The sequence below is a fragment of the Trichechus manatus genome, unplaced genomic scaffold (genome assembly GCF_000243295.1).
Source record: "Trichechus manatus latirostris isolate Lorelei unplaced genomic scaffold, TriManLat1.0 scaffold00210, whole genome shotgun sequence".
Lineage (NCBI taxonomy): Eukaryota > Metazoa > Chordata > Mammalia > Sirenia > Trichechidae > Trichechus > Trichechus manatus.
The window spans coordinates 1,910,022-1,937,944 of NW_004444146.1; the positions used below are offsets into that span (position 1 = coordinate 1,910,022).

At 40.3% G+C, this 27,923-nt stretch overlaps 1 protein-coding gene across 1 annotated transcript; it reads right to left on the bottom strand.

The window, feature by feature from the left end:
* Positions 1 to 17,125: 17,125 nt before the first annotated feature.
* On the bottom strand, positions 17,126 to 27,712 carry SAP18 (Sin3A associated protein 18). Its single transcript, XM_004388396.2, has 4 exons — positions 27,581 to 27,712; positions 27,294 to 27,403; positions 18,310 to 18,432; positions 17,126 to 17,529 (listed from the first exon to the last, which is right to left on the bottom strand). Exons 1-4 carry the CDS (start codon positions 27,707 to 27,709, stop codon positions 17,373 to 17,375), a joined length of 519 nt encoding a protein of 172 aa, XP_004388453.1. The 5' UTR covers positions 27,710 to 27,712; the 3' UTR covers positions 17,126 to 17,372.
* Positions 27,713 to 27,923: the final 211 nt, after the last annotated feature.

Sequence of the window (27,923 nt, forward strand, 5' to 3'; positions counted from 1 at the left end):
AGTATTACTGTTTGTTACTCAAATAAAGCAAAGCATGATCTTCTCATGCAGATAGGGCTTTTCCCTGGATTCTATCCTTGCCTGCTCTCTTCTCCTCTCGTGACTCTCCCAACATCTTTTACCCTTTTTATTTCAGCAGTGCTCTTTTATTTAAGACTCGGTTGTTGTCTGCAAGTGACAAACACAGCTTAAATTTAGGGAAAGTGAGGCCTTTACAGTCCTAGATAAACCACACTGTGGTAGGTCACAGGCAGTTGGTATTAGAGACTCACATGCTGTCAGGATATGTGGTTTTCTTCTTTTTTCATCTCAACTTTTCTCTGTGTGTCAACTTCATCCTCTCAAATCAGCTTCTTCCACCACATGACTGCTGGCATCACCCAGGTTTACCTCTCCAGTTTGACCACCCAACAGACACTGTGCCTCACTTTGGTCCCAAATTCTTAAATCTCAGGGAAGGTTTCTCATTGACTCATCTGGAGCAAGGTGCCCTCCCCTGGACAATCACCTGGCCAGAGGAGATGGGAGACTATATACATATACCTTTAAAGTTCCCTGATAGCTTCAAATTGCCCTTCAGATCAAGGCTAAGATCCTTCTGATTTAAGTATACAGGCAGTCCCTGGCTTACGACATATTTGAGTTACGATGAACCACACTTAAAACCATCCATTTTTTGGTTCTGTTTTTTTTTTTGTTTGTTTACGTCCTATTGTTAGTAATATGTACTCCATACAGTGTTGCAGTGCATAATTTGCTGATGTTATCATTCTCATGCCAACACCTAAAGACAAATAAAGACTGAATTTATAAAGATACTAATAATAATAGGCAATAATAATGAAAACTTAAAAACAAAAAAAAATTAGGTATTCAACTTATGTCAGAATTGACTTATGACGCAGTTGTAGGAACAGAACCCTGTCATAAGTTGGGTACTATCTATAATTGGGAAAGTAATTTTACCTTTATTAAGTTCATGAAAATGCTTGTTGGAGAACTTTTCAAATTACAGACAGTAAGAAAATAAGGACCTGGCTTAATGTGGAGACCAAGTAAAAATTTGAGAAGAAACAATTGACAAGTGTCATGACAAGGTACTTCAAAGGCTGAAACAGGCTTTGGGGACTCTCATGCAGTAAAGATGACCCTCTTTTACGATTGTGCTTCGAAAGTCAAATGTGAAGACCTGTCATATTGTGCTCTTAAAATGTCAGAAAATCGTCCCACTTGAAAATTCAACACTTGATTTAATCTTTGTTCTAGGAATTAGCATGTAGTTGCAATTATAATTTAATTTTTGTTAAATATACAGTAAAAGAAATTATTTTTAAAAAATTTAGTTTTATTTTTCAAGGTCAGCCTTATATATACTGATGACTCCCACATTTATATCAATCTTTCTTTTACTATTTACCATAAAATACATGTATTTAAATCCACAGAACTGGATAAGATTGCTTGGGAGTGAGTGTCTTCTAAGAGTACTAAGGACTGAATCCTGGATTTCTCCAAACTTTAGAGACTGAAAAGAGGCAGAGTAATCTAAAGGAGAATGAAAAGAGGACAGTGAAGTAGGAATAAAATATTGTAAGGAGAGTGACCAACTTTGCTAAATGTTGCTGAGAATTCAAGTAAAAAGAGAACTGAGAATTAACCATTTGATTTGGCAAGATCGATATTATTAACAACCCTGACAAGATTAATTTTTGTGGAGTACTGAGGATAGCAGTCATGAGTGCACTGAAGAGAGAACAGAGGTGAGGCAGTAAAGACAATGGGTTTAAACAGCTGTCTTGATGAGTTCTGCTAAAGAAGGGAGCAGAGAAATGGTGTAGCAGCTAGAGAGGGACTTAAGATGGGAAGTAAAGAATGTTGTATTAAGCATTTCTGACTGCCTGATGGATATCTCCACTTGTTTCATGATGGCCCTCAGATTCAGTTTGTCAGAAATTTATCTTTCCCATAGGACATCTAGGTCAATTGGCATAACAGTTCATAAAGAAAATTTCTACATCCTACCTTCATGAGTAGTGTCTGGGGTCTTAAAAGCTTGCGAGCGGCAATCTAAGATACATATTGGTCCCATCCCATCCAGAGCAAAGGAGAATGAAGAAAACCAAAGACGCAAGGAAAAGATTAGTCCAAAGGACTAACAGACCACATGAACCACAGCCTCCACCAACCTGAGCCCAGAAGAACAAGATAGTGCCCAGCAACCACCACCGACCACTCTGACAGGGATCATAACAGAGGGTCCCAGACAGAACGGTACAAAAACGTAGAACAAAATTTAAATTCACAAAAAAAGACCAGACTTACTGTTCTGACAGAGACTGGAGGAACCCCTGAGACTGTGAACTTCATACACTCTTACTCAAAACTGCAGCCATGCCTGAAGTCTACCTTTCAAGCTAAAGATTTGACAGGCCTACAAAATAAACAATAACACATGTGAGGAATGTGCTTCTTAGTTCAATCAAGTATATGAGACCAAATGATCAATACCTGCCCAAAAGCAAAGACAAGAAGGCAGGAAGGGACAAGAAAACTGGATGAACGGAAAGGGGGAAGAGTGCTGACACACTGCGGAGATTGCAACCAATGTCAGAAAACAATTTGTGTATGAACTTTTTGAGGAGAAACTAATTGTGCTTTAAACTTCACCTAAAGCAAAGTAAAATTTAAAAAATACAAGAGTCTCCTCCCCACCTTTGACCAGAGCTGACCCTCTCTCAACTGTATTGCATATTGGGGCTCAGGGAAAGATTTTTTGTGAAAAAGGAATCCTGCTGGTTAAAAAAAGAAGTTCTGAACAAGATGAAAACAAGTTCTTTCCCTATCCCTTACTGCTTTTCTCCTCTGATCCTAATTTCCATTACTGGAACTTTGATGCTTCTAACTTCTCAAGCTTCAAATATTGTGATCTTTGAAACATGTCTCTCCTTTGCTTAAAACTCCAGTATCTTCCCTTTGCTCTTAAAATGAAATCTAAGACCCCCCCAGGGCCTACATAATTTGACCCCAGCTTCTCCAAATCTCATGTCAGTCTCCCTCTTGCAACCTGTTCTGTAGCCACACAAGCCATCCTTCACTTCATCCCGGCCCCATAGCCTCACACACACTGCTATGTCCTCTCTGTCTAGAATACTTTTTCCCACCCACTTTTTCCTTGAGGACCCCTGGTGGCACAGTGGTTAAGCTCTCAGCTGCTAACCAGAAGGTCTGAGGTACCAAGCCACCAGCCACTCCATGGAAGAAAGATGTGGCAGCTTGCTTCCATAAGATTACAGCCTTCGAAACCCTATGTGGCAGTTCTACTCTGTCCTGTAGGGTTGCTATGAATCAGAGTTGACTCGACGGCAGTAGGACTCTGCTTAGCTAACTCTCCCTCTCATCCTTATGCAGTAGACAACTAACGTTTTTTTCTGCCCCATAGTTTACTACGCTTTCATAGGAAACAAAACTCCGATTTTCCTTGAAGAACATATCCTCAGTTCCAGGCTCAGCTAAGTGAATCACAGTCCTCTGGCTACCCTAATCAGTGATGGGCATGTGACCCAAACAAGGCAGTATGATTCTGGGATGTTGGGGAACTATGGGAATGAGAAGCACACTTCTTTTCAGGAGATGCAGAGATATATACCTGGAGATGCTTGCTGGCCACCATTTTCCCACCATAAAGAGTCTGCCTGAGAATGGCGCCAACACAGAATAACCCAAGCAAGAGAGAGAGAGAGGGTTGAGGTGTGATAACTATTTGAGCCCCAAGATTCAGCTGGGCTTAAGGCCAGCTAGCTCTATTCCTTGACTTTTCATTTAAATGAAAACTCATTGCTGATGCTAATGTACAACCAAATACCTTGTGGGATTTGCTTTCTTGGTTTGGAGATTCAGGGTCATGGTTTCATGGGACATTCAGTCAGTTGGCCTAATACTGTTTTTAGTGTTTCTGTTCCGCCTCCAAGTTCATCACGTAGTGCTTGGGGTCTTCCAAGCTTGTGAATGGCTATCAAAGTTACAACAACTGGTCTCTATTCACCTGGAGCAGCAGCAGGAGGCAGGAATTGGAGGTGGTACTAGAATGTGTGTCTAATTGCCTCCATGAACGACTGCCTTCTTTGCCATGAGACCAGAAGAACTGGATGGTGCCCAGCTACCATTACTGGTAAAAAGGGAGAAAATGTGGAACAAAATTTCAAACTCTCATGGACTCCAGACTTTCTGGAGCCATTGAAGTTGGATGAGCCTCCTCACAATCCCCTGACTCTTTTGCCCTGAGATAATCTTTAAACCTTAAATTGAAACTGTTATCCCCTGAAGTCATCTTTAAACCAAACAATAATTTAGCTTAATTAGTAAAGAATATCTGCCTTGAGCATTGTGCTATTTTAAAGAATTATCTGTATGGAAGAAAATTGACATCAGCAACTTGAAAGGTTAGATGAGAAGCTTTCGGGGCAGTGAGTTTATATTAATGGTGGTAGAATAATTTGGAAAAGGATAGTAAGAATGGTTGCACAACTTGAAGAATGTAATCAATGTCATTGAATTGTACATGTAGATACTGTTAGATTGGTGTACGTTTTGCTGTGTATATTTTCACCAAAAAAAAATATGTTAAGCTAGCTGGAGTTTTCTCATTATTTGAAACTTTTGAATCACCGTATTGTTTTTAAACATTTTGCATCATGTGAAACAGTCCTGGCTGATTAACTTCACATCTCAGATGAAATGTCATTTTATCAAATACTTTCCCCATCTTCCTAGTGGAAGAGTAGTCCTCCCTCTTAATTCTTTCTCAGCTCTGTATTTTCTTTCTTTTTAGCTCTTGGTAGAATTTGTAATTAAGAATTTATTTTGGTGTACATTTATTTATGTTTGTCTCTCCCACTGACCAGAAGCTCAGTGATGGTGTCATGGATTGAATTGTGTCCCCCCAAAATATCTTTCAGCTTGGCTGGGTCGTGATTCCCAGTATTGTATGATTGTGTACCATTCTGTAATCTGATGTGATTTCCTTATGTGTTGTAAATTCAATCACTATGATCTAATAAGATGGATTAGTGGCAGTTATACTGGAGGTCTACAAGATTAGATAGTGTCTTATACTGGAGGTCTACAAGATTAGATAGTGTCTTAAGCCAATCTCTTTTGAGATATAGAAGAGAGAAGCGAGCAGAGACACATGGGGACCTCATACTACCAAGAAAGCAGTGCCAGGAGCAGAGCGCGTCCTTTGGACCTGAGGTTCATGCACTGAGATGCTCCCAGACCACGGGAAGACTGATGACAGCGAGGACCTTCCTCCAGAGCCAACAAAGAGAGAAAGCCTTCCCCTGGAGCTGACGCCCTGAATTTGGACTTCAAGCCTACTAGACTGTGAGAAAATAAACTTCTCTTTGTTAAAGCCATCCACTTGTGGTATTTCTGTTATAGCAGCACTAGATGACTAAGACAAATGGCAAGGACTCAGTTTGTTTCCTTTGTTCATCCTGCTGGTATCTAGCGACTGAAAACATCTATTGAATGAATTAATGATAACATCAAACAATTATCCAGATCTTACTATGTGCTAGGTATGGTTCTAAAAGTTTTACATTTAGTTCATAAGAGGCAGCTACTATCGATCCCAATTTTGAGATGAGGAAATTCAGGCTTTGATGATTGACTATTTCCTCTTCCATGTCCCATTTCTCACCCCAAATCTTGTTGGTTGCCAACCCCTATTGATGGTCTCTAACATCTCTGTTTTGTATTCCCTCCTGTCTACCCCAGTTCTCACCTAAATTAGCCTCTTTAGCCTCTGACATTCATAGTTTATCCTGAACTCCAGCCAAAATTACTACGCAGTAAGTGCTCCATGGTAGTTTGAGGTCTGTCATTTCTACTTTCATGCCTTTGTTCATGCTGGGGCAGATTAACCAATAAGCAAGGTATGCATGGGCTTGTGTTCACTTACTAATCTGTAGTGAACAATTTCACATGGGTTTCATCACAGACTTTCTGAGAAAGGACCTGTATTTGTCAGGTTTATCTTTGTATTCCCAGGCCCAGAATAGTACCTGGTGCATAAGAGAGGCAAAGTGCTGAAACGTGAAGGGAGTTGATCATTTATACTCCAAATTCTCTGACAATTTCCAACAATTACTATCTTTAGAATTTACACAGATTTTAAAAATCCCTTAGGAGGTAAACCTTCATAATTTTAATTGCTTTAATTACATCATATCCTATCTATGAAATTTTCCTATCTATGAAATTTTCCTGTAAGTTGTGACTGGGCTGGCTTGCTAGGTGAGGAGAGAAAACAGCTCAAGGCACAAAGTGAGAGGGCTAGAAATGGAGTGCCTTTCTTCTTTCTTTTTAAATAGCAAATACATTTACTGAACACTTTACCAGGCAGTCCTTTATGCAGCACTTCCTTAACTTCTGCAAACAATTCTAGGCTAATGGTTTTTGCTTATTAAAATTACTTTTTACTAAAGTATTTAGTGTTAAAATGGCTTTTTAGGTTTTAAGTTATTCCCTTCTAGGAATTTCTTATGGGAAAAAATATCCATGACTTGATCTTCGTAAAATAGTTGCCTAGTCATGGTTAATCCTTTTTTACAAAATAAACATATGTCCTTCAAACTTGTTCCACTGCAGACTCCAGGATATTACAGCTACTGGCAAAAACCACCTCTGTCTAAGCAATCAAATACAAATCAGAACAGGCAGACCTCATTTGGCTGCTCTTTACCATGATAAAATTGGAAACCGTATCGCTTAAAAAGATGATGTTTTTGGCTTGATAAAAACTGACTAAAAAGGTCCACATATTCTGGATCATTACCTTGGCAGAAATTTATAATTTCAGGGGTAACTTCACTACAGAACCAGTTTCAGTGGAACCATGTGGTGGAAGCTGGATTATAGTGAGTTGAGGATAAAAGAAACTAAGAAAACACTTATTTCTGGAAACAGACTATTTCAAGTAATTCTCTATGGTGACTACCTAGGTTCATATGCTCTACTTTTGAACCATTTTTTGGGGGGGCTGTGGGCTTTAGGTGAAAGTTTACAGCTCAAGTTAATTTCTCATACAAAAATTTATACATGTTTTTGTTATGTGACACTAGTTGCAATCCCTATAATGTGACAGCACACTCCCCCTTTGCACCCCAGGTTTCCTGTGTCTATCCAACCAGCTCCTGTCCCTTCCTGCCTTCTCATTCTGCCTCCAGACTGGAGCCACCCATTTGATCTCCTGTATGTGCCTGAACTAAGAAGTACACTCTTCACAAGTATTCTTTTATGTTTTATAGACCAGTTTAATCTTTGAAGAGTGAGCTTCGGGAATGGTTTTAGATCTGAGTTAACAGGGCATCAAGGGGCCATGGCTTCGGGGGTTCCTCCAGTCTCAGTCAGACCATTAAATCTGTTCTTTTTATGTGAACTTCAGTTCTGCTGGGCGCTTTTCTCCTGCTCCGTCAAGGACTGTCTGTTATATTCCCTGTCAGGGCTTTCATTGGTGGTAGCTGAGAACCGTCTAGTTCTTCTGGTCTCGGGCCAATGGAGTCTGTCGTTTATGTGGACCTTTGGTCTCTTGGGCTAATATTTTCCTTGTATCTTTGGTATTCATTCTTCTTTGCTCCAAGTGGGTTGGAACCAACTGATAGATCTTAGATGGGTGCTCGCAAGCTTTTAAGACCCCAGATGCCACTCGCCAAAGTGGGTTGCAGAACATTTTCTTAACAAACTTTGTTATGCCAATTGACCTAGATGTCCCCCGAAACCATGGTCCCCAGACCCTAGTCCCAGCTCTACTCTGTCCCTCAAAGTGTTTGGTAATGTTCAGGGAACTTCTTAGCTTTTGGTTTAGTCCAGTTGTGCTGACTTCCCCTATATTGTGTGTTGTCCTTCCCTTCCACCTAAGATGATTTTTGTCTACCATCCAGTTAGTGAACTCCCCTCTCCCACCCTCCCTAGCCTTTTAACCATCAAATAATGTTTTATTTTGTGTTTAAACCTTTCCTTGAGTTCTTGTAATAGTGGTCTTATACAATATTTGTCCTTTCGCAACTGACTAAATTCACTCAGCACAATGTCCTCCAGACTCATATATGTAGTGAGGTGCTTTGCAGACTCATCATTCTTTATGATTGCGTAGTATTCCATTGTGGGTATGTACCGTAATTTGTTTATCCATTTGTCTGTTGATGGACACCTAGGTTGTTTCCATCTTTTTGGCACTGTAAACAGTGCTGCAGCGAACATGGGTCTGCATGTATCTATTTGTGTGACAGCTCTCATTTCTCTAGGATATATTCCAAGGAATGGGATTGCTGATTCATATGGTACTTCTAGCTTTTTTTTTTTCAATTGTACTTTAGATGAAGGTTTACAGAACAAATAGTTTCTTATTAAACACTTAGTACACATATCGTTTTATAACAATGGTTAACAACCCCACAACATGTCAACACTGTCTCTTCTCAAACTTGGGTTCCCTATTACCAGCTTTACTGTCCCCTCCTGCCTTCTAGTCCTTGTCCCTGTACTGTTGTGCCCCATTAGTCTCGTTTTGTTTTATGGGGCTATCTAATCTTTGGCTGAACGGTGAACCTCAGGAGTGACTTCATTACTGAGCTAAAAGGGTGTCCGGGGACCACACTCTTGGGGTTTCTCAAGTCTCCGTCAAGCCAGTAAATATGGCATTCTTTTTGTGAGTAAGAATTTTGTTCTACATTTTTCTCCAGTTCTGTCCGGGACCCTCTGTTGTGATCCTAGTCAGAGCCATCAGTGGTGATAGCCAGGCACCATTTAGTTGTACTGGACTCAGTCTGGTGGAGGCCGCATTAGTTGTGGTCCAGTAGTCCTTTGGATTAATCTTTCCCACGTGTGTCTTGTTTTCTTCATTCTCCCTTGCTCCCAAAGGAGTGAGACTATTGGAGTATCTTAGATGGCTGCTCACAGACTTTTAAGACCCCAGATGCTACTCACCAAGGTAGAACGTAAAACATTTTCTTTATAAACTGTTACACCAGTTGAGCCGGATGTTCCCCAAGACCATGGTCCCCACAGCCCTCCGCCCAGCCAGTCAGTCCCTCAGGGAGTTTGGATGTGTCTATGGAGTTTTGGATGTGTCTATGGAGCTTCCACGACCTTTCCTTGTACAAGTTGTGCTGGCTTCCCCAGTATTGTGTACTGTCTTACCCTTCACCAAAGTTACCACTTACCTGCTGTCTATGTAGTTTCCCCCCCATCCCTCTCATCCCTCGTAACCAACAAAGATTGTTTATTTTTGTGTGTAAACTTATTTCTAGCTTTTTAAGGAAGTCCCAAATCGATTTCCAAAGTGGTTGTGCTATTTTACATTCCCAGTAGCAGTGCATAAGTGTTCCAGTCTCTCAGCAACCTCTCCAACATTTATTTTGTGTTTTTTAAAATTAATGCTAGCCTTGTTCGAGTGAGACGGTATCTCATTGTAGTTTTGATTTGCATTTCTCTAATGGCTAATGATCGTGAGTGTTTCCTCATGTACTGTTAGCCACCTGAATGTCTTCTTTGGTGAAGTGTCTGTTCATATCCTTTGCCCGTTTTTTAATTGGGTTGTTGGTCTTTGTTGTTGAGGTGTTGCAGCATCTTGCAGATTTTAGAGATTAGACCCTTATCAGATATGTCATAGCCAAAAATTTTTTTCCAGTCTATAGGTACTCTTTTTACTCTTTTGGTGAAGTTTTTTGATGAACATAAGTGTTTGATTCTTAGGAGCTCCCAGTTGTCTAGTTTCTCTTCAGGTTTTTGTGCATTGTTAGTTATGGTTTGTATTCTGTTCATGCCATGTATTAGGGCTCCTAGCATTGTCCCTATTTTTTCTTCCATGATCTTTATCATTTTAGATTTTATATTTAGGTCTTTGATCCATTTTGAGTTAGTTTTTGTGCATGGTGTGAGGTATGGGTCTTGTTTCAGTTTTTGCAGATGGATATCCAGTTATGCCAGCACCATTTGTTGAAGAGACTGTCTTTTCCCCCATTTAATGCACGTTGGGCCTTTATCAAATATCAGCTGCTCATAGGTGTATGAATTTATGTCTGGATTCTCAATTCTGTTCCATTGGTCTATGTATCTGTTGTTTGTTGTACCAGTACCAGGCTGTTTTGACTGGTTCTAAATAGGCTCTAATAGGTTCTAAAATCGGGTAGTGTGAGTCCTTCCACTTTGTTCTTCTCCAGTAATGCTTTACTTATCCGGGGCCTCTTCCTTTTCTATATGAAGTTGGTAATTTGTTTCTCCATCTGGTTAAAAAATGTCACTGAAATTTGGTTTAGGATTGCATTGTATCTGTAGATCGCTTTGGGTAGAATTGACATTTTTACAATGTTGAGTCTTCCTATCCACAAGCATGGTTTATGTTTTTCCACTTATGTAGATCTTTTTTGGTTTCTTGCAGTTCTGTCTTGTAGTTTTCTTTGTATAGGAGTTTTACATCTCTGGCTAGATTTATTCCTAAGTATTTTATCTTCTTGAGGGCTATTGTAAATGGTATTGATTTGATGATTTCCTTTCGAAGTTCTCTTTGTTAGTGTAGAGGAATCCAACTGATTTTGGTATGTTGAGCTTGTATTCTGCTACTCTGCTGAAATCTTCTATTAGTTCCAGTAGTTTTCTTGTGGATTCTTTGGGGTTTTCTGTTTTTCCTTACCAATTTGGATGCCCTCTATTTCTTTTTTTTTTTTTTTTTTTGTCTTACTGCTCTGGCTGGGACCTCAAGCACAATGTTGAATAAGAGTGATGATAAAGGGCATGCTTGTCTGGTTCCTGTTCTTAAGGGGAATGTTTTCAGATTCTTTCCATTTAGGATGATGTTAGATGTTGTCATTGTATAAATGCCTTTTATTGTGTGGAGGAATTTCCCTTCTGTTCCTATTTTGCTGCTAGTTTTTATCGGGAATTGGTGTTGGACTTTGTCAAATGCCTTTTCTGCATTAATTGATAAGATCATGTGGTTCTTGTCTTTTGTTTTATTTATGTGATGGTTTACATTGATTGTTTTTCTAATGTTGAGACATCCCTGCATACCTGTTATGAATCCCGCTTGCTCATGATGAATTATTTTTTTGATACGTTGTTGAATTCTATTGGGTAGAATGTTGTTGAAGAGTTTTGTGTCAATGTTCATGAAGGATATTGGTCTGTCATTTTCTTTTTTTTATGGTGTCTTTACCTGGTTTTGGTATCTGAGTCATGCTTGCTTCATAGAATGAGTTTGGGAGTATTCCGTCCTTTTCTATGCTCTGAAATACCTTTAGTAGTAGTGGTGTTAACTCTTCTCTGAAAGTTCGGTAGAGTTCTCCAGTAAAGCTGTGTGGGCCAGGGCTTGTTTGTTGGGAGTTTTTTTTTTAATTACCTCTTCAATCTCTTCTTTTGTTACAGGTTTATTTAGTTTTTCTGCCTCGGTTTGTGTTAGTTTAGGTAGGTAGTGAGTTTCTAGAAATTTGTCCATTTCCTCTAGGTTTTTAAATTTGTTGGAGTACAGTTTTTCATAGTATTCTGTTATGATTCTTTTAATTTCTGTTTGGTCTGTTGTGATATTGCCCATCTCATTTCTTTTTGGGGTTATTTGCTTCCTCTCCTGTTTTTCTTTTATCAGTTTGGCCAGTGGTTTACTGATTTTGTTACTCTTTTCAAAGAACCAACTTTTGGTCTTGTTAACTCTTTCAATTGTTTTCCTATTCTCTATTTCATTTATTTCTGCTCTAATCTTTATTATTTTTTTCTTCTGGTGCCCTAGGGCTTCTTTTCCTGCTCTCTATTTATTCAAGTTGTAGGGTTAATGTTTTAATTTTGTCCCTTTCTTCTTTTTGGATGTGTGCATTTATTGCTATAAATTGACCTCTGAGCACTGCTTTTGCTGTGTCCCAAAGGTTCTGGTAGGGTGTGTTTTCATTCTCATTTGATTCCATGAATTTCTTTATTCTGTCCTTGATTTTTTCTATAACCCAGTAGTTTTTGAGCAAGGTATAGTTCAGTTTCCATGTATTTGATTTTTTTTCCTTGCTTTTTCTGTTATTGATTTCTACTTTTATGGCTTTATAGTCAGAAAAGATGCTGTGTAATATTTTGATGCTTTGGATTCTGTTAAGGATTGTTTTGTGGCCTAATATGTGATCTATTCTGGAGAATGTTCCATGTGGATTAGAAAAGAAGGTATACATGGCTGCTGTTGGGTGCAGTGTTTTGTATGTGTTTATGAGTTGACGTTGGTTGATTGTAGCATTTAGCTCTTCTGTGTCTTTGTTGAGCTCCTTTCTGGATGTTCTGTCCTTCACTGAAAGTGGTGTGTTAAAGTGTCCTACTACTATTGTGGAGCTATTTCTCTTTTCAGTGCTATTAGAGTTTCTTTTATGTATCTTGGAGCTCTGTCATTGGGTGCGTAAATATTTATTATGGTTATGTCCCCCTGGTGTATTGACCCATTAATCATTATATGCTGTCCTTCCATATCCTTTGCGGTGGATTTTGCTTTAAAGTCTATTTTGTCAGAGATTAAAATTACCACTCCTGCTCTTTTTTGAGTGTTTGCTTGATAAATTTTTTTCCATCCTTTAAGTTTTAGTTTGTGTCTTTGAGTCTAAGGTGTGTCTCTTGTAGGCACCATATAGACCAATCACGTTTTCTCAGTCCATTCTGCCACCCCGTCTCTTTATTGGTGCATTTAGTCCATTTACATTCAGTGTAATTATTGATAGGTATGAGTTTACTGCTGTCATTTTGATGTTTTTGTGTGTGTGTGGTGTTGACAGTTTCTTTATTACAGTTAATTTTCTGTGTTGTCGTTTTTCTTTCTGTATTTTCATTGTTGTTTCTTTTGTATTTGCTGAGTATGTTTTTTTTCTTTTTTCTTTTGATGTGTAGATTTGTTAGTTTCGTTTGTGGTTACCTTTAAATTTACCTCTGTTTTTCTAAGTTTAAACCAATCTTTTGCTTCTTAATATCACCTTAACTTCCTCTCCATATGAAAGTTCTATGACTACACTATTTAGTCCCTCTTTTTTGTTTTAGTGTTGTCATCTTTTACATATTGGCGTCTCTGTTTCCCTATTTTCAGTGTTTTCGCTTTGACTTATTTTTGTGACTTCCCTATCTAGGTTGATATCTGGTTGTTCTGTGTTCTAATCCTGTGTTGTTATGTGACATTGATTGTCTATTGGGAGGACTCCCTTTACTATTTCTTGTAATTTTCATTTGGTTTTTACAGATTCCCTTAGCTTCTGTTTGTCTTGAAATGCCCTAATTTCACCTTCATATTTGAGAGACAGTTTTGCTGGATATATAATTCTTGGCTGGCAATTTTTTTCCTTCAAGGCTTTATATATGTCATTCCATTGTTTTCTTGCCTGCATGCTTTCTGCTGAGTAGTCAGAGCTTAGTCTTATTGACTCTTCTTTGTAGGTGACTTTTTGTTTATCCCTAGCCGCTCTTAAAATTCTCTCTTATCTTTGGTTTTGGCAAGTTTGATTATAGTTATGTCTTGGGATGTACCGTTTGTGGGGTTCGTTGAGCTTCTTGGACAGATATCTTCTCATTTTTCATGTTATCAGGGATGTTTTCTGCTAGGAAGTCTTCAACAATTCTCTCTGTATTTTCTGTTATCCACCCCCTCCCCACCCCTTTCTTTGATTATTGTCATCTTAGAAGCTCTCACCTCCTGTCACCAGGTGGTTAGATCTTCTACTAAGTGTATGAGTCCAGGAGTCCATTTACTTTTCTTGTGTGGATTCAGCTCAGGTGTCCAGGTTGTCAGTCACTGTGGTGCAGGTTCTCACCTACAGTCCTAGACAGGCAGGGCTACATAGGGGTGATTGGAGCAAGGACAGGTATCTGGCTACAGTTGGGGTTATGTGCTGAGCAAGGTAGGTGGCTGATGGCTGCCCCTGAGTGCCTAGGTGGATGGTGTGTCCCTGTTCCCCAGAGTGCATAGGTGGATGGGTTTTGCAGCTGGACTTTGAGGACCCAATGTTGTTGGCTGTAAGGACTGGGAGGCACCACTTATTCTCAGACCTCTGTCATGGGTGGCTAGGTAGATAGGGTGAAGCGCCAGTCCTCGGGCCCCTGATGTGGGTGGGTGAGGACCCCGTTTAATGGGCAGGGTAGTGTCAAATGTCACAAATCTGCCACTCACTTAGCTGTTGCAACTGAAAATAGGCTTCAGGTATATACCCTATTATACTATGCTAACGAGGGCCTACACTGTTGAATGGGCCCACATAGGTCTAGGCAGGGGTGAAAGGCATTCGAAGTCCATAGACCCCTTATGCCTGTGTCTAGGCAAAGGGATAGTGCCTGCCCTGAGTTCCTGGCTTGATTTTTTAAAGCTGTGGGACTGGTTTGGGTTAGCCCTGAGCTTCCAGCTTAGGGGCACTGGCGGCCTTTTTGTGTGTGTTTACTTGTTCCCCCCCCAAAGCCGGGAGACTGGGTCAGGCATTACAGATCTGCTGACACTGCTAGACAGGCACCAGAGAAGAGCGGGGAGAGGGCAAATGAGGGGAAGAGATGCCTTCTCCCTTACGAAAGTCCCACCAGGGAAAGGGTTATTTTGATCCTGTGTGGTAGGTTAGATGCTTGCACTTAACTTTCACAGATCCAGTGCTGCTTCCCCTGGCTCTGGAGGCTCGCACAGACTCTCTGCCGCTTGGTTTTTCTCCACATGGCAAAACACGTCCCAAGCACCACCGCTTGCCTCAGCCCACATGTGCCAAGGGATCCAGCCTGCAGGGTGCTGGCTCAGGTCTGGCATCTCTTCGTTCCTTCTGAACTGTCTCTCCCTCCCCTTGCCACTCGTTCTGACTCTTCAACTTTGTCTTTGATGTGCAGGGCTTCTAGATTGTCATATATAGTCAGTCAGTTCACTTATTTTTTCTTTTTGATCTTTAAGAGGGGCCACAGGAAGCATCTGACTATTCTGCCATCTTGGTCCCGCCATGAACTGTTACTTAATTTAGGCCTCAATCTCATCAGTAAATTGGTAACTATACAGAACAATAATTGTATGTAATGTGAAGGTTATATGCTCAAATCAATCATTATAATATACTCCTATTGGTTTTATGATATTGCCTTCTCAATTTCACAAAAAACAAGTTTTTTGGAATACAATGTAGGCCGATTTAGCTCTTAAGATTGACAGTACTTGAATTTTAAACTTAGCCAGTTTAATAATGTCATACACACACATGCACAAAATTGATACCTGAACATCACCTGAGCCAATGATTATGATGGGTGTAACAGTCGTGGTTACTTTTTGTACATAAAACCCAAAAATTTAATTATAAACTCATAATCTTAAGATTCCCTATTGAGGGTCTTGGTGAATAACTGAAAATTCCAACTTAATGCACACTGTGAGAAAAATGAAGATACAGGAAATGCCATGTGCTATACTCACATTTTCCATAGGGAAAATTTCAACTCCCAAACACCTTATGAGTAAGTGAGGAAGACACCTTATGAGTGAGGAAGTCGGGGCAAATAATAAGGTACTTAAGCGCAGTGCCGTCGTGATGACCATTTCTATTTTCTATTTAAGGAAACAATTCATTACTTACCAAGCCATACTTAACTTACCAAGTCAAAAGGAAAATTAGAATTAAAAAAAAGTCTTTTGATTCTTAGCATTACCCACAGTAGTAAAATCACCAGGTATTCTTTAATAGTACTTTTGGTGGGAAATTGACACAAAAGAAAAATTCCATGTTGAAACCGAAGGGTAGAATTTGGTAAATCAGCCAAACCACTTTATTTTAAACTAGTGGGAGAATAATCTGAAATTATAGGAAATCCTCATTGTTAAAGAGTTCACAACATATGAAAAACTGCCTTACAAAGGTCTTTTATTTAGTTCCTACCATTTTATATTCATCTGCATAGTAAATCAGCACTTTTTTTCCTAAAAATAGGATGGTAATCATAACTCCTGTTAAAAAAAATTAGGTTCAAATTAATTTTACAGCATAAAGAACGCAAGTCTATCCAATCTGAATGGATATGTAATCTGAAGGTTTGGGATAAGCTACTGGGTAGAAAAGGTACTAAATCTAGATTCCAGGCTTGTCTCTGCCACGTGCTGATTTATTTTCCAGCAGTGATACCAATTCTACAGAATCATCAGATTTTAAATGGCTGTGTTCATATGTACAAGATAAAACTAATGCAATTTTACATTGAAAATCATTAGTATATATATTTTCTTCTTGGAATATACATTTTCAATTTTTTATTGTAAGAGACTAAAAGTAGTTAGACTACAGCAAGGAATTACTATTGGATTCTACCTACAACATACTGCCATACTTCAAAACAAGGTGTAATAGTCCATGGAAGTTTAGTTCCCAGTTTTAGCTAAACTCCTATTTATGGCTAGTAGCTAATATTTGTTTCTTGTATGTTAGCCTTTCATGAATATTTAATCTTCACAACAGTATAGGCTATTATATTCACTTCACAAATTCATAAAAATTGATTGAAGTAACTTGTCCAAGGTTGCAGAACCAATGGTGCAATCAGGATTTAAACCTTTAGCCTCACTCAGTGGGACTCCCAAATCAGATAGATAGCTTATGTAATCTCAAATTTTAAATACGTTACCAGTCCTTAGCACGTAACAGAACATGTGAATATCCCCTACTGTCTCAGCCTGACTTCATCCCTGGCTCTGCTTCACTTGGTCTAACTAAGATTACTTTTAATCCCTCCCTACATTTTCAGATCTTCAAGGTAAACCTTTCTACCCTGACCCCTAAATTTTAACCCGTTTCCTCTATACTGCGGCCTGCCTTCAAAATGCCGTTCTCCCCATTTTAAACAATAAAGGCCCTCATTGTGGGACCCACTCTCCTTTTTCCAGCTTCCCTCAGCTCATACTATTCCAAAGTGCCTCCTCATTCACATTCACACTGGTTCTTCTTCTAACTGCCTGCTGTAGTCCATACTACAAACTAGTGGTCAATTTAACACAATCCCATGGCTTTTCTGCCCTATTTGGGCTTAAACACACCTTCCCATCACTTAGCATAAACCCCAATTATTAGATTAAATCCTATTCCCATTCCTCCAATAAACTTTCAAACTCAGGTTGATTGCACACATATATTTAACACAGAATGCTAAGAGCACTTTTCATATTTTACAGCAGACCTTGAAACAATATGGACTTTCTATTAATATTCATACCACAACACAGCCAAATCTAACCTAAACAGATGCATTACAATTTGTTTATAGAGTTTAAAGGCTTAATGGCAATAATCAGGGGGAGGAAAAGAGCAAGTTTATTTTACATAATTGACTGGAAAATACATTCAAGAAGCAGTAAGTAAAATTTAATATGGTCTCATGCGCCCAGAAGGAGGTGGTGCCCGATTTGGAGGGGTGATCGCTATGTCCAAATAATCTCCTATCTGGAACTTCTGCGACTGCAGGGTCATGGAATCATCAGTCCCCTTTCTGCCAGACATGGTGCTGCCAATCTCCTTTACTCTGGAAGAAAGGAGAGAAACTGTTAACGGCTCAGAAATCAATAAAATGTAACACCTACTTACAAAATGAATAAAGGAATGGATTTGCTCCATCATCATCTTTACAGCACAGTACAAAAATCTAATCTGCTCCAAGAGACCTCTTTAAAGTGTTAAAAAGCAAAGATGTCACCTTGAGGACTAAGGTGCGCCTGACCCAGGCCGTGGTATTTTCAGTCATCTCATATGCATGGGAATGCTGGACAATGAATAAGGAAGACCAAAGGAGAATCAATACATTTGAATTACGGTACTGGCAAAAGAATATTGAATATGCCATGGACTGCCAGAACAATGAACAAATCTGTCCTGGAAGAAGTACAGCCAAAATGCTCCTTAGAAGCGAGGATGGTGAGACTTTGTCTCACGTAATTTGGACATGTTATCAGGAGGGACCAGTCCCTGGAGAAGGACATCATGCTTGGTAAAGTAGAAGATCAGCAAAACAGAGAAGACCCTCTACAAGACGGACTGACACAGTTGCTGTAACAATGAGCTCAAACACAGCAACGACTGTGAGGATGGCACAGGACCGGGCAGTGTTTCGTTCGGTTACACACAGGGTTGCTATGAGTCAAAACTGATTTAACGACACCTAACAATAATATATTAAGCTAAACCAGATACAAAAATTAAGCTATATTCTTTCCACTAAAGAGATTCATTACAGGGGTTGCCCCTACCAGTTAAAACATACCCAAAACAAAGAGAGATGATAAGAATTAAATTAAAAGTTACCTACCGATAGCCAGGCCTTTTAAGATCTGTAAAAACAATTGCAAAATTGAAGTGCGTGCCCTTCTTTCTAGCTTCTGGGTAGACTTCTTTTACTAAACTAGTCAGTTCTTTCAAGGTTGCATCCATCCTGAATTTAAAAAAGACATTTACATTTCATTAATCAGCAATAACGTAACACAGATATTGACTACAATGAGTTATTTACCTGTGTCTAAATTACTATTTACCCCCTCATTACCAGCCTCATTGTTTGAAATGTTGATGAATAAAGTCAAATTCTTAGTGCTAAAAGGGACTTCAGAGAACATATGTGCATCTTCTATTGCTATGTAACATCTTATTGCCCCATAAGGTTTTCTAGGCTGTAATCTTTACGGAAGCAGATAGCCAGGTCTTTCTCCCGTGGAGCTGCTAGGTGAGTTCAAACTGCCAACCTTTCCGTTAGCTGCCATGTGCTTAACCATTATGCCACCAAGTACTTAAAATAATTGTATTTCATTATTTCTAAGACATGTTCCTTCCCACATTTTAACATTCTTTAAAATTGGAATACATCTAAAATTGATGTTCTAAGAAAGTAGTTTCAGAAAGATGTGCGGTGTTTTTTCTTTTCTAGATGAAAGTTTATGATTCATTTTATAACATGGAGTCCTAGAGTCAAATAAAATATATGAAAATTTCTCAAGACTAAAAGCACAAGCTCCTTTTACCTTACTGATGGTTTATTAGTCTGAAAATACTTATTTGAACTCAGAACTTTTAACAGCCCTTTAAGCTAATATATCACAATCTGTAAAAATCTTTTAAAACGTAAGTATCTCAGAAATAAGAACAACCTAGTATATATTTTTATACTGTTTTCTTCCATGACATCTGGGAAAATGAAATTGATGGTTTGGAACTTGAAACAGTATTGCCTGTAGAGTTGCCTTGTGTTATGAAACGGCACAAGGATGCTAGGCACTGGTGAAGAACCTAACTCCTAATTTACACCAAGCAGGGACTCAAACTCCAAAGAGATCATTTAGCTTAACTCAGTACCCTATTTACAAATCCCCACCATATCATCCTCATGTAAGTCCAAGGCATCAACTATATCCAACAGTAAAAACAGCCAGGACGACGACATCATCTTCCATTCTCTACAGCTACCAAATCTTTCTCAACTCAACAGACTTTCCCCAAAACATGCCCTTCCCTTCATATTCCTATCAAAATACCATCATGCACTTAGTTGTCCAGGTCATAAACCTAAGAATTATTCACATCTTCCAAACTCTGTTCTGTTACACAGAGTCCTTCTCCATACAGAGTCCTTCTAAATACACAGCCAATCAATCTCTTTACTCTGCTTCATTTCAATCTATCATTCAACCCCCTATAAATTGCCTTCAACTCATCTGCCTGTTAAGTTACTGTTGTCTTTTTATAAAAATGATGTATTATTATTTAAAGAGAAAAAAAAACCCACATGCAAGAATGCAATAAATAACCAGTTCAACATGTTACCACCACTGTAAGCATCTTTTTGTTTCTACATAATGCTAACAAAAAAAACTTTCTTAAACTATCAAGCGTATTATAGTCTCAGACTACAAAACATCACTTATGCTTTAACTATTATACATATTTTAAGTTATTAAATGTAACTTTATTTGAATTCAACAGAAAAACTGGTGTGAAACTGAAGGAATTTTAAAACTTCAGATAAAGATTGACGTTGTTACCCTTCCTCATCTTCTAATTTTGTAGTTTATTTTTACTTTGCCAGAGTTCATATTACTCTGGTTATTTTAACTTTGCCCCCTTCTTTTCCAATAGTAGCATGGAGTCTGAGGCCAGACTGATATTTTCTTCTCTGTCTTGATATTCTGGTGTTAATTATTTTATATAAATTATTCTCTGGCACAAAGTATATACTTACGATATGCAGATTTAATTCTTCCTTCTTTTCTAAAAAAATATTTTCATATTATCATCCTGCTCATCATTAACTTGGGGAATCTGGTTCACACCCTTTATCAGTTCTGACAGTGTAAATCTTCCCCAAGCTTCCTACCTTCTGTGGCCTATCTTTCCAGACCAGTTTGAGTGCCAAGTGGCTGCTTTCTAACCACTAGTATATAGAACCTGAGGACTTGGGGCAGAGAAGTAAGAGCTCCACTGTGGCTGAAGCACTTGCTCAGTGACTGTGGTAGGTGATAGCCCTGTTATTCAATCAAACACGAATCTAGGTGTTGCTGTGGAGTATTCTGTAGATATGGTAAATCCATAACCAGTTGATAAGGAAGATTATCGTAGGTAATCTGGGTTGCCTGACTCATTCAGAGCAGACCTGAGGCTTCCCTAAAGAAGAAATCCCCCCTGTGCACAGCAGTATCAGCTCCTGCTGGAGAGTTCCAGAAAGCCCTTCCTGACGGCTTACCCTGTGGATTTAGGACTTGCCTAGCCAGCCTCCACAATCGCATAAGCCAATTCCTTTCAATAAATCTCTTAATATGTATCCCCGACAGGTTCTGTTTTTCTACTTAAACCCTGACAGAGATTTTGGTACTGGAAATGGCTCCAGGGGAACAGAATCTTAAAGATGAGTTTTCTGAATTTGTTCTGGGTTTTCTAGAATTGACTGTCTAATCTGAAAACATTTAAAGGCACTGACTAGTTGATCACGGGGTCCCCCTTCTAGGGCGGTGTACCAAAAGCTTACTTGATTTGTGTAAGTGTAAGAGCTCTACATCAAGTAAACAGGAGTCTAACTTGAATCACCAGAGTCATGGTCTCTCAATCAATTCCCTGAATTGAACAAGTTTATAGACCCAGAACCCTTGAATGAAAGGCAGTCCAGGTCTCCTTTAGGAAGGATCCTACTACACTGCCAAAAAATTATACTATTAGTCTTTCTCCCAGCCTTCTCCAAAGAGACCTATGGCCATTTTACTAGAGTAACTGCACTGGGGAAAGGGAAATAGTCAAAATTTTAGGGGATTATTGGACACTGGCTGAGAAGTGACATTAATTCATAGAGATTCAACACATCACTTTAGTCTACCAGTCACATTAGGGGGTCAGGCAATCAATGGAGCTTTAGTTCAGGTTAATCTCACAGTGGGTCCCCAAACCATCCTATGGTCTCCCCAGTTCTGGAATGCATAATTTGAAGACACATACTGAGCAACTGGCAGAATCTACACTGGATCCCTAACATGTGAAGTGAGGGCTATTATGGTAGGAAAGACCATGTGGAAGCCACTAGAACGACATCTCCCTACAAAAAAAAAATGTAAACCAAAAGCAAAACCACATTCCTGGAGAGACTGCAGAGATTAATACCACATTAAGAACTCAAAGGATGCAGGGATGGTGATCCCCATTCAACTTCCTTTTTGGCCTGTGGAGAAAACAGATCTTGGAGAATGAGACATTGAATTATCATAAACTTAACCAGGTGGTGACTCCAATTACAGCTGCTGTTCCAGATATGGTTTAATTGCTTGACGAAATATATCTCCTACTACCTGGTACGCAGGTATTGATTTGGCAATTTTTTTTCTTTCAATTCCTGTTAGTAAAGTCCGCCAGAAGCAGTTTGCTTTCAGCTGCCAAGGCCAGCAATACACATTCACTGTCCTACTCTACAGGGATACCAACTCCCCAGCTCTCTAATTATACCGTAATTTAGTCCACAGGAACCTCGATCACCTTTCTACTCCATAAGACATCATGCTGGTTCATTACACTGAACCAGCATATTGGCTGGGCCTGATGAGCAAGAAATAGCAACTAGACATATCAGTAAGACATTTGTGTTTGTCGAAGGGTGAAAAAATCTGACAAAAATCCAGGGGCCTTGTACCCCAGTGAAATTGCTTGGGATCCAGTGGTGTGGGGCATGTTAAGAAATTCCTTCTAGAGAGTCAGGAATAGGAAGAGCATATGGACTATGTGGCTAATTACCTCCAGAAACAATTGCCTCCTGTGCCATGAGACCAGAACTGGATGGTGCCCAGCTACCATTACTGAACATTTTGATCAAAGATTATATAAAAGAATCCTGATCAAAGGGGGGAAAGTATAGAATTTCAAATTCTCATGGACTCCAGGCTTTCTGGAGCCAAGAGGGCTAGATGAACCCCTGAAACTACTGCACTGAGATAATCTTTAAACCAAAAATATCCCCTAAAGTTTTCTTAAAACCAAACAATAGTTTAGCTTAACTAGTAAAAAAATGTCTGCTGAGCATTATACTCTTTTAAGAACTATCTATATGGGATCAAAGTGAAAATAGCAACTCAAAATATTAGTCTGGAACCTTAGGGACAACTCGGAAAATGAGGGGTGAGAATGGTTGCACTTCTCAAAGAATGTAATCAATGTCTCTGAATTGTACATAAAAAAATGGTTGAATTGGTGTATGTCTTGCTGTATATATGCTCAACATCAGAATTTTTTTTTAAATTAAAAAAAAAAAAAAGGGTATTCCTTCCAAGGTGAAAGGTAAGTGTTACATCTGGTCCCTCCTACAACCCAAAAAGAGGCACAATGCCTAGTGGGCTTGTGGCTGGATTTCTGAAGCAAAATATTCCTCATTTGGGTGTGTTATTCCAGCCCGTTCACCAAGTGTCCTGGAAAAGCTAATTCTAAGTGCAGCCCCCCAAAAGAAAAGGCTCTGCAACAGGTCCAGGCTGCCATGCAAGCTACTCTACCACTTGGGCCATATGACCCAGGAGATCCAATAGTGCTTTGAATGTCAGCAGCAGAGAGAGATGCTGTTTGGTGCCTTTAACAGCCCCTATAGATGAAATCACAGCACAGACCCTTAGGATTTTGAAGCAAAGCTTGCCATCCTCTGAAGAGGTTTACTCTTTTTGAGAAACAGCTTTTAGGTTGCCATCAGGCCTTAGCAAAGACTAAATGAAGTAGACTGTATGGGCGACCTGAGCTGCCCATCATGAACTGGGTGCTGTCTGACCCACCAAGCCATGAAGTTGGGTGTGTGCAGCAGCACTCCATCATCAAATGAAGTGGTATATGCAAGACTGGGCTCAAGCAGGCCCTGAAAGTACAAGTTACATGAAGAAGTGGTCCAAATGCCCATGGCCCCCATTCCTGTACATTACCTTCTCTCTCCCAGCCTGCATGTATATCATGATCAGTTGACTGAGAAAGAAAAAACTTGGGTCTGGTTTACGGATAGTTCTGTGCCAAAAGGTGACCTCAGTAGAGGAGGATTTTAATAATCAGGTGGATAGAATGATGCAGTCTGTGGCAACCAGTCAGCCTCTTTCCCTAGACACTCCTGTCATTATCCAATGGGTTCATGAATAAAGTGGTCATGGTGGCTGGGATGGAGGTTTGGCATGGGCCTACCCACATGGGCTTCCATATTCACCAAGGCTGACCTGTCTACGGATACTGCTAAGTGCCCAATCTGCTAGCAGTAAAAACCAATGCTAAGCCTCTGATATGACACCATTCCCCAACATGATCAGCCAGCTGCCTGGTGGCAGGCTGATTTCACTGGACCATTTCCATCACAGAAGGGGCGGCACTTTGCTCTTACTGGGATAAACATTTACTTTGGGTATGAATCTGCCTTCCCTGAACACAATGCTTCTGCCAAAACCACCATCTGTGGACTTACTGAATGCCTTCTCCACTATCATGGTATACTCCACATAACATTGCTTTTGATCAATGAACTCCCTTCTCACAAATAAAGTGAGGTAATGAGCCCATGCTCAGGGAATTCACTGTTCTTACCATGTTCCCCAACATCCTGAAGCAGTTGCCTTGACAGAATGGGGAAATGGCCTTTTGAAGACCCAGCTACAGTGCCAGCTAAGTGGGAATACCTTGTGGAGATACAGCAATGTCCTCCAGGATGCTGTATATGCTCTAAATCAGCATCCAATATACAGTGCTGTTTCTCAATAGCCAGTATTCATGGGTCCAGAGATCAAGGGGTGGAGAGTAGCACCACTCAGTACTGCCCTTGGTGATCCACTAGCCAAAGTTCTGCTTTCCATCCCCACAACCTTAGGCTCTGCTGGTCTAGAGATCTTAGTTCCAAAATGAGGAATGCTTTCACCAGGAGACACAATGATTTCACTAAGCTGGAAGCTGACTCTGCCACCCAACCACTTTGGGCTCCTCATGCCTCTGAATCAACAGGGAGTTACTATACTGCTTGGGTGACTGATTCTGATGATCAGAATTGTGCTAGTGCACAACTTAAGAGTATGTCTGGAATACAGAAAAGACCCCTTAGGACATCTCTTACTACTACCATGGCCTGTGATAAAAGTCAATGGGAAATTACAATAGCCCAATTTAGGCAGGACTATTAATGGTTTAGACCTTTCAGAAAGGTGGTCTGTGTCACTCCACCAGGCAAAGAAACCCAACCAGCTGAAGTGCTTACTCAGGGGAAAGGGAATGTGGGATGGATAGTGAAAGAGAGTAGTTATAAATACCAGCTACAACCATATTACAGTGTCTATGAGTATTTCTTCCTTATTCTGTTATGAATGTTTGTCTACAAACCAAATATTGTTTTTTCCTTCTCTTATCCCTTTATCATCTAACATAAAATGATAGTTAATATAATAATAGTTAACTTTTTATCAAAGAATTCAAGTTATAAGATATCAAAAGAGAAGAGCGAACATCATCCAAAGACTTTGCATCCTCTTCTTGGGAAAGGATTAGAGTGCTTTCAGTTGTAACTAGGTAGCTGTATCGTATCAGGCAGAAGTATGACTGTTATTGGCTTTACTTGGACACTAACTATGGTTTAAGGAGGTTTTATGGGTGCCAAAATGGTTAGTTTTATGTGTCCACTAGACTACTAGTACTCAGTTATTCAAAACAATGATCTAGGTATTGCTGTGAGTTATTTTGCAGGTGTGATTAAAGGCCATAATCAGATGACTTTAAATAAAGGAGATTACATTATCCTTGATAATCTGGGTGAACCTGATTCGATCAGTTGGAAACCGTAAGAGAGTTGTCGCTTCCCTGAAGAAAAATCTCATCTGTGGACAGCACCTTGAGCTCAGAATCAAGAATTCCGGCCTATACTTTCTAGAGGCCTACTCTACAGAGTTGAGACTTGCCTAGCCAGACCCCACTATCATATCAGCCAATTCCCTGCAATAAATCTCTTTATATATATCTCCAACTGGTTCTCTCTCTCTGGTTGAACCTGATTGATAAATTGACCTACGTAGTTCTCTTCCAATACCTGTTTAATGATCACTCAAGCACAGAATATACATTCCACTTGTGGAGTTAATGGCTTTTCCCCCAACTCCACACAGTGCCTTGGACTTTGGTAAATTCAATCTACCTCTGCTGAGCTCCTCTGGACGTCCTCTCATTTTTTCCTTTACTATTCTTAGGGCTGCCTACTTTAGCCCCTCAGTCTACTTTTCCAAACTGGACAATGTTAATGAGAATTCTCCAGATTTGTTAACTAGTATTTCCTCATTACTGCTTATGGGAGTAGGGGCAGGGAGGGTTGTGCCATCCCCACCACACCAACCATCCATTCTTTCAGAATCTTTGTCTTCTTTGGTCACCATTATGAGTATGACACAAGGTTGCTCTTTCTTTGAAGTATATGAATTTAGGACATGAATTTTTGGTAATCTTTGTTTCTGGACTGGGAGTAGAAAATAGTGGTACAACCTCACCTTGCCATTGTAATCCTAAAGTCTTACACGGTATTTCATTTATTCATCTGCCTTCTCCACTAGACTAAACTCACGGTAGGCAACGGCAGTACCTTCTTTACTTTATACCCTCGGTGTCTAAGGGTGTAAGTACAGCACTTGGCAAATAATACCAATCACCAATTGCTGTAGAGTTGCTTCAGACTCATGGCGACCATACATGTGTCAGAGTAGAACTGTGTTCCATACGGTTTTCAATGGCTGTTCTTTTGGAAGTAGATCGCCAGGCCTTTCTTCCAAGGCACCTCTGGGTGGACTTGAACTTCCAACCTTTCGGTTAGCAGCAGAGTACATTAACTGTTTGCACCACCCAGGGACTCCAGTAAATAATTCTTATTTGTTGGAAGAAATACATGCTTTAATTTCTGAACAGAGGTTTTCATCAATCCATTACTGAACACTCTACCTTATAAGTTAAATCAACCTTCCTGGAACTTTTACCCTTTAAGTAATTGATGCTAAACTAGAATCATACTACTACATAAATTTAACAAGCACCTCCAAAAAGACAAATAAGGTCCCAATCTTCAAAGGATTTGAGTCCTAGCATACACGGCTTACAGTTTAAACTTACACACCTTTTACTGCTACTAAACAGCCATTGTGGTATCAAACCAAAGAGTTACATGCAGCACTAAAGACAAGCTTGTAGTATGGGGTGGCCTTAATCAGACCTGTGGGGTAGGGAAGGTACACAAAGGAAAAAGATTCAGGAGCCAGTCTTCACCAAACATACACCAGAAATTTTTACAGTGAGATCCAGATCAGAAATCATCTGTTTTTTGTTGGTGATTAATTTTTTGGTGCTATGGTACCCAAAGCTTAATACCATATGGAAATGCTCTTTGAGGCTAACAAATATCAATCATTACACAGCATCACTTCCTCCGACCATGTTGTTCTACTACCACTTATGCAACTTTACAGCCTCTCAAGGCTGGTTACTACATTTTAATTCTCTATCATTCTTGAACCAGGCAGACATAATAGTGATAGCAATCTTGGATCTGTCATTTCGTAACAACCCAAAAGTTTCAACATTAACAGTAGAAACATGACAAGATGGGCAAATCCCTTTCTACCGTACAAGCTACAACCTCTAACCTTCCGAGAGTTACGCCCAAAGGCCCCGAATGGAAGGGAGAAGTTGAAATCAAGAACAGCTCTTCACTAGCAAAGGGAATTAGTTCAAGATGCAGATGCATGAAGGGGGTCCTTAACCCCCAGTGCCCACCCGCCGCGCGCGGTCTCTCACCAAGTGTAGATTTGCAGCTCGCTGGAGGGCACGTTTCCGCGGGAGAACTCGTCCATTCGATGGTGGCGGCCGTTATTGGTGGTGAAGACCCGCAGCAGCAGCGGGCATGTCTGGGAAAGAGGCGAAAAAGACAACAGTTAAAGAAAGCGCTGTGAGCCCGGCGGTCCCTCCGGCCGTCCAGCGCACCAGGCCGCCGCCGCCTCCTCCGATTCGCAGACCCTGCTGCTCTCCAGGCTGCCGCGCGCGGCCCCACCTCCGCCTGGACCCCAGAGCGCCTGGGCCATCACCTTCTCCCGATCGATCGGCTTCTCCGGCTCCTTCTTAATTTCCTCCTGGGTGACGCGTGACTCCACCGCCATCTTCCTCCTCCGGCCCGCGAGACGCTCGCTCTGACCTCCGACCCCAACCGCAAGCATGAGAACCAAGCCTCTCGCGAGGAGAAGCGCGCGCGGGCTTTATACCGAGCGGGGTGGGTGGAGGGGCGAAGGGGCGCGGCGTCCCTAGCGCAGGCGCCCTTCACTGTATGGGTCGTACGACGGGACCCTGGCGCGCCTGCGCCGTGGCTCCAGGGTGGAACCGGCGACGGAAGCGTTTGCGGGATGGTGCCGGGTTCTTTGGCAGCCGTGCGCT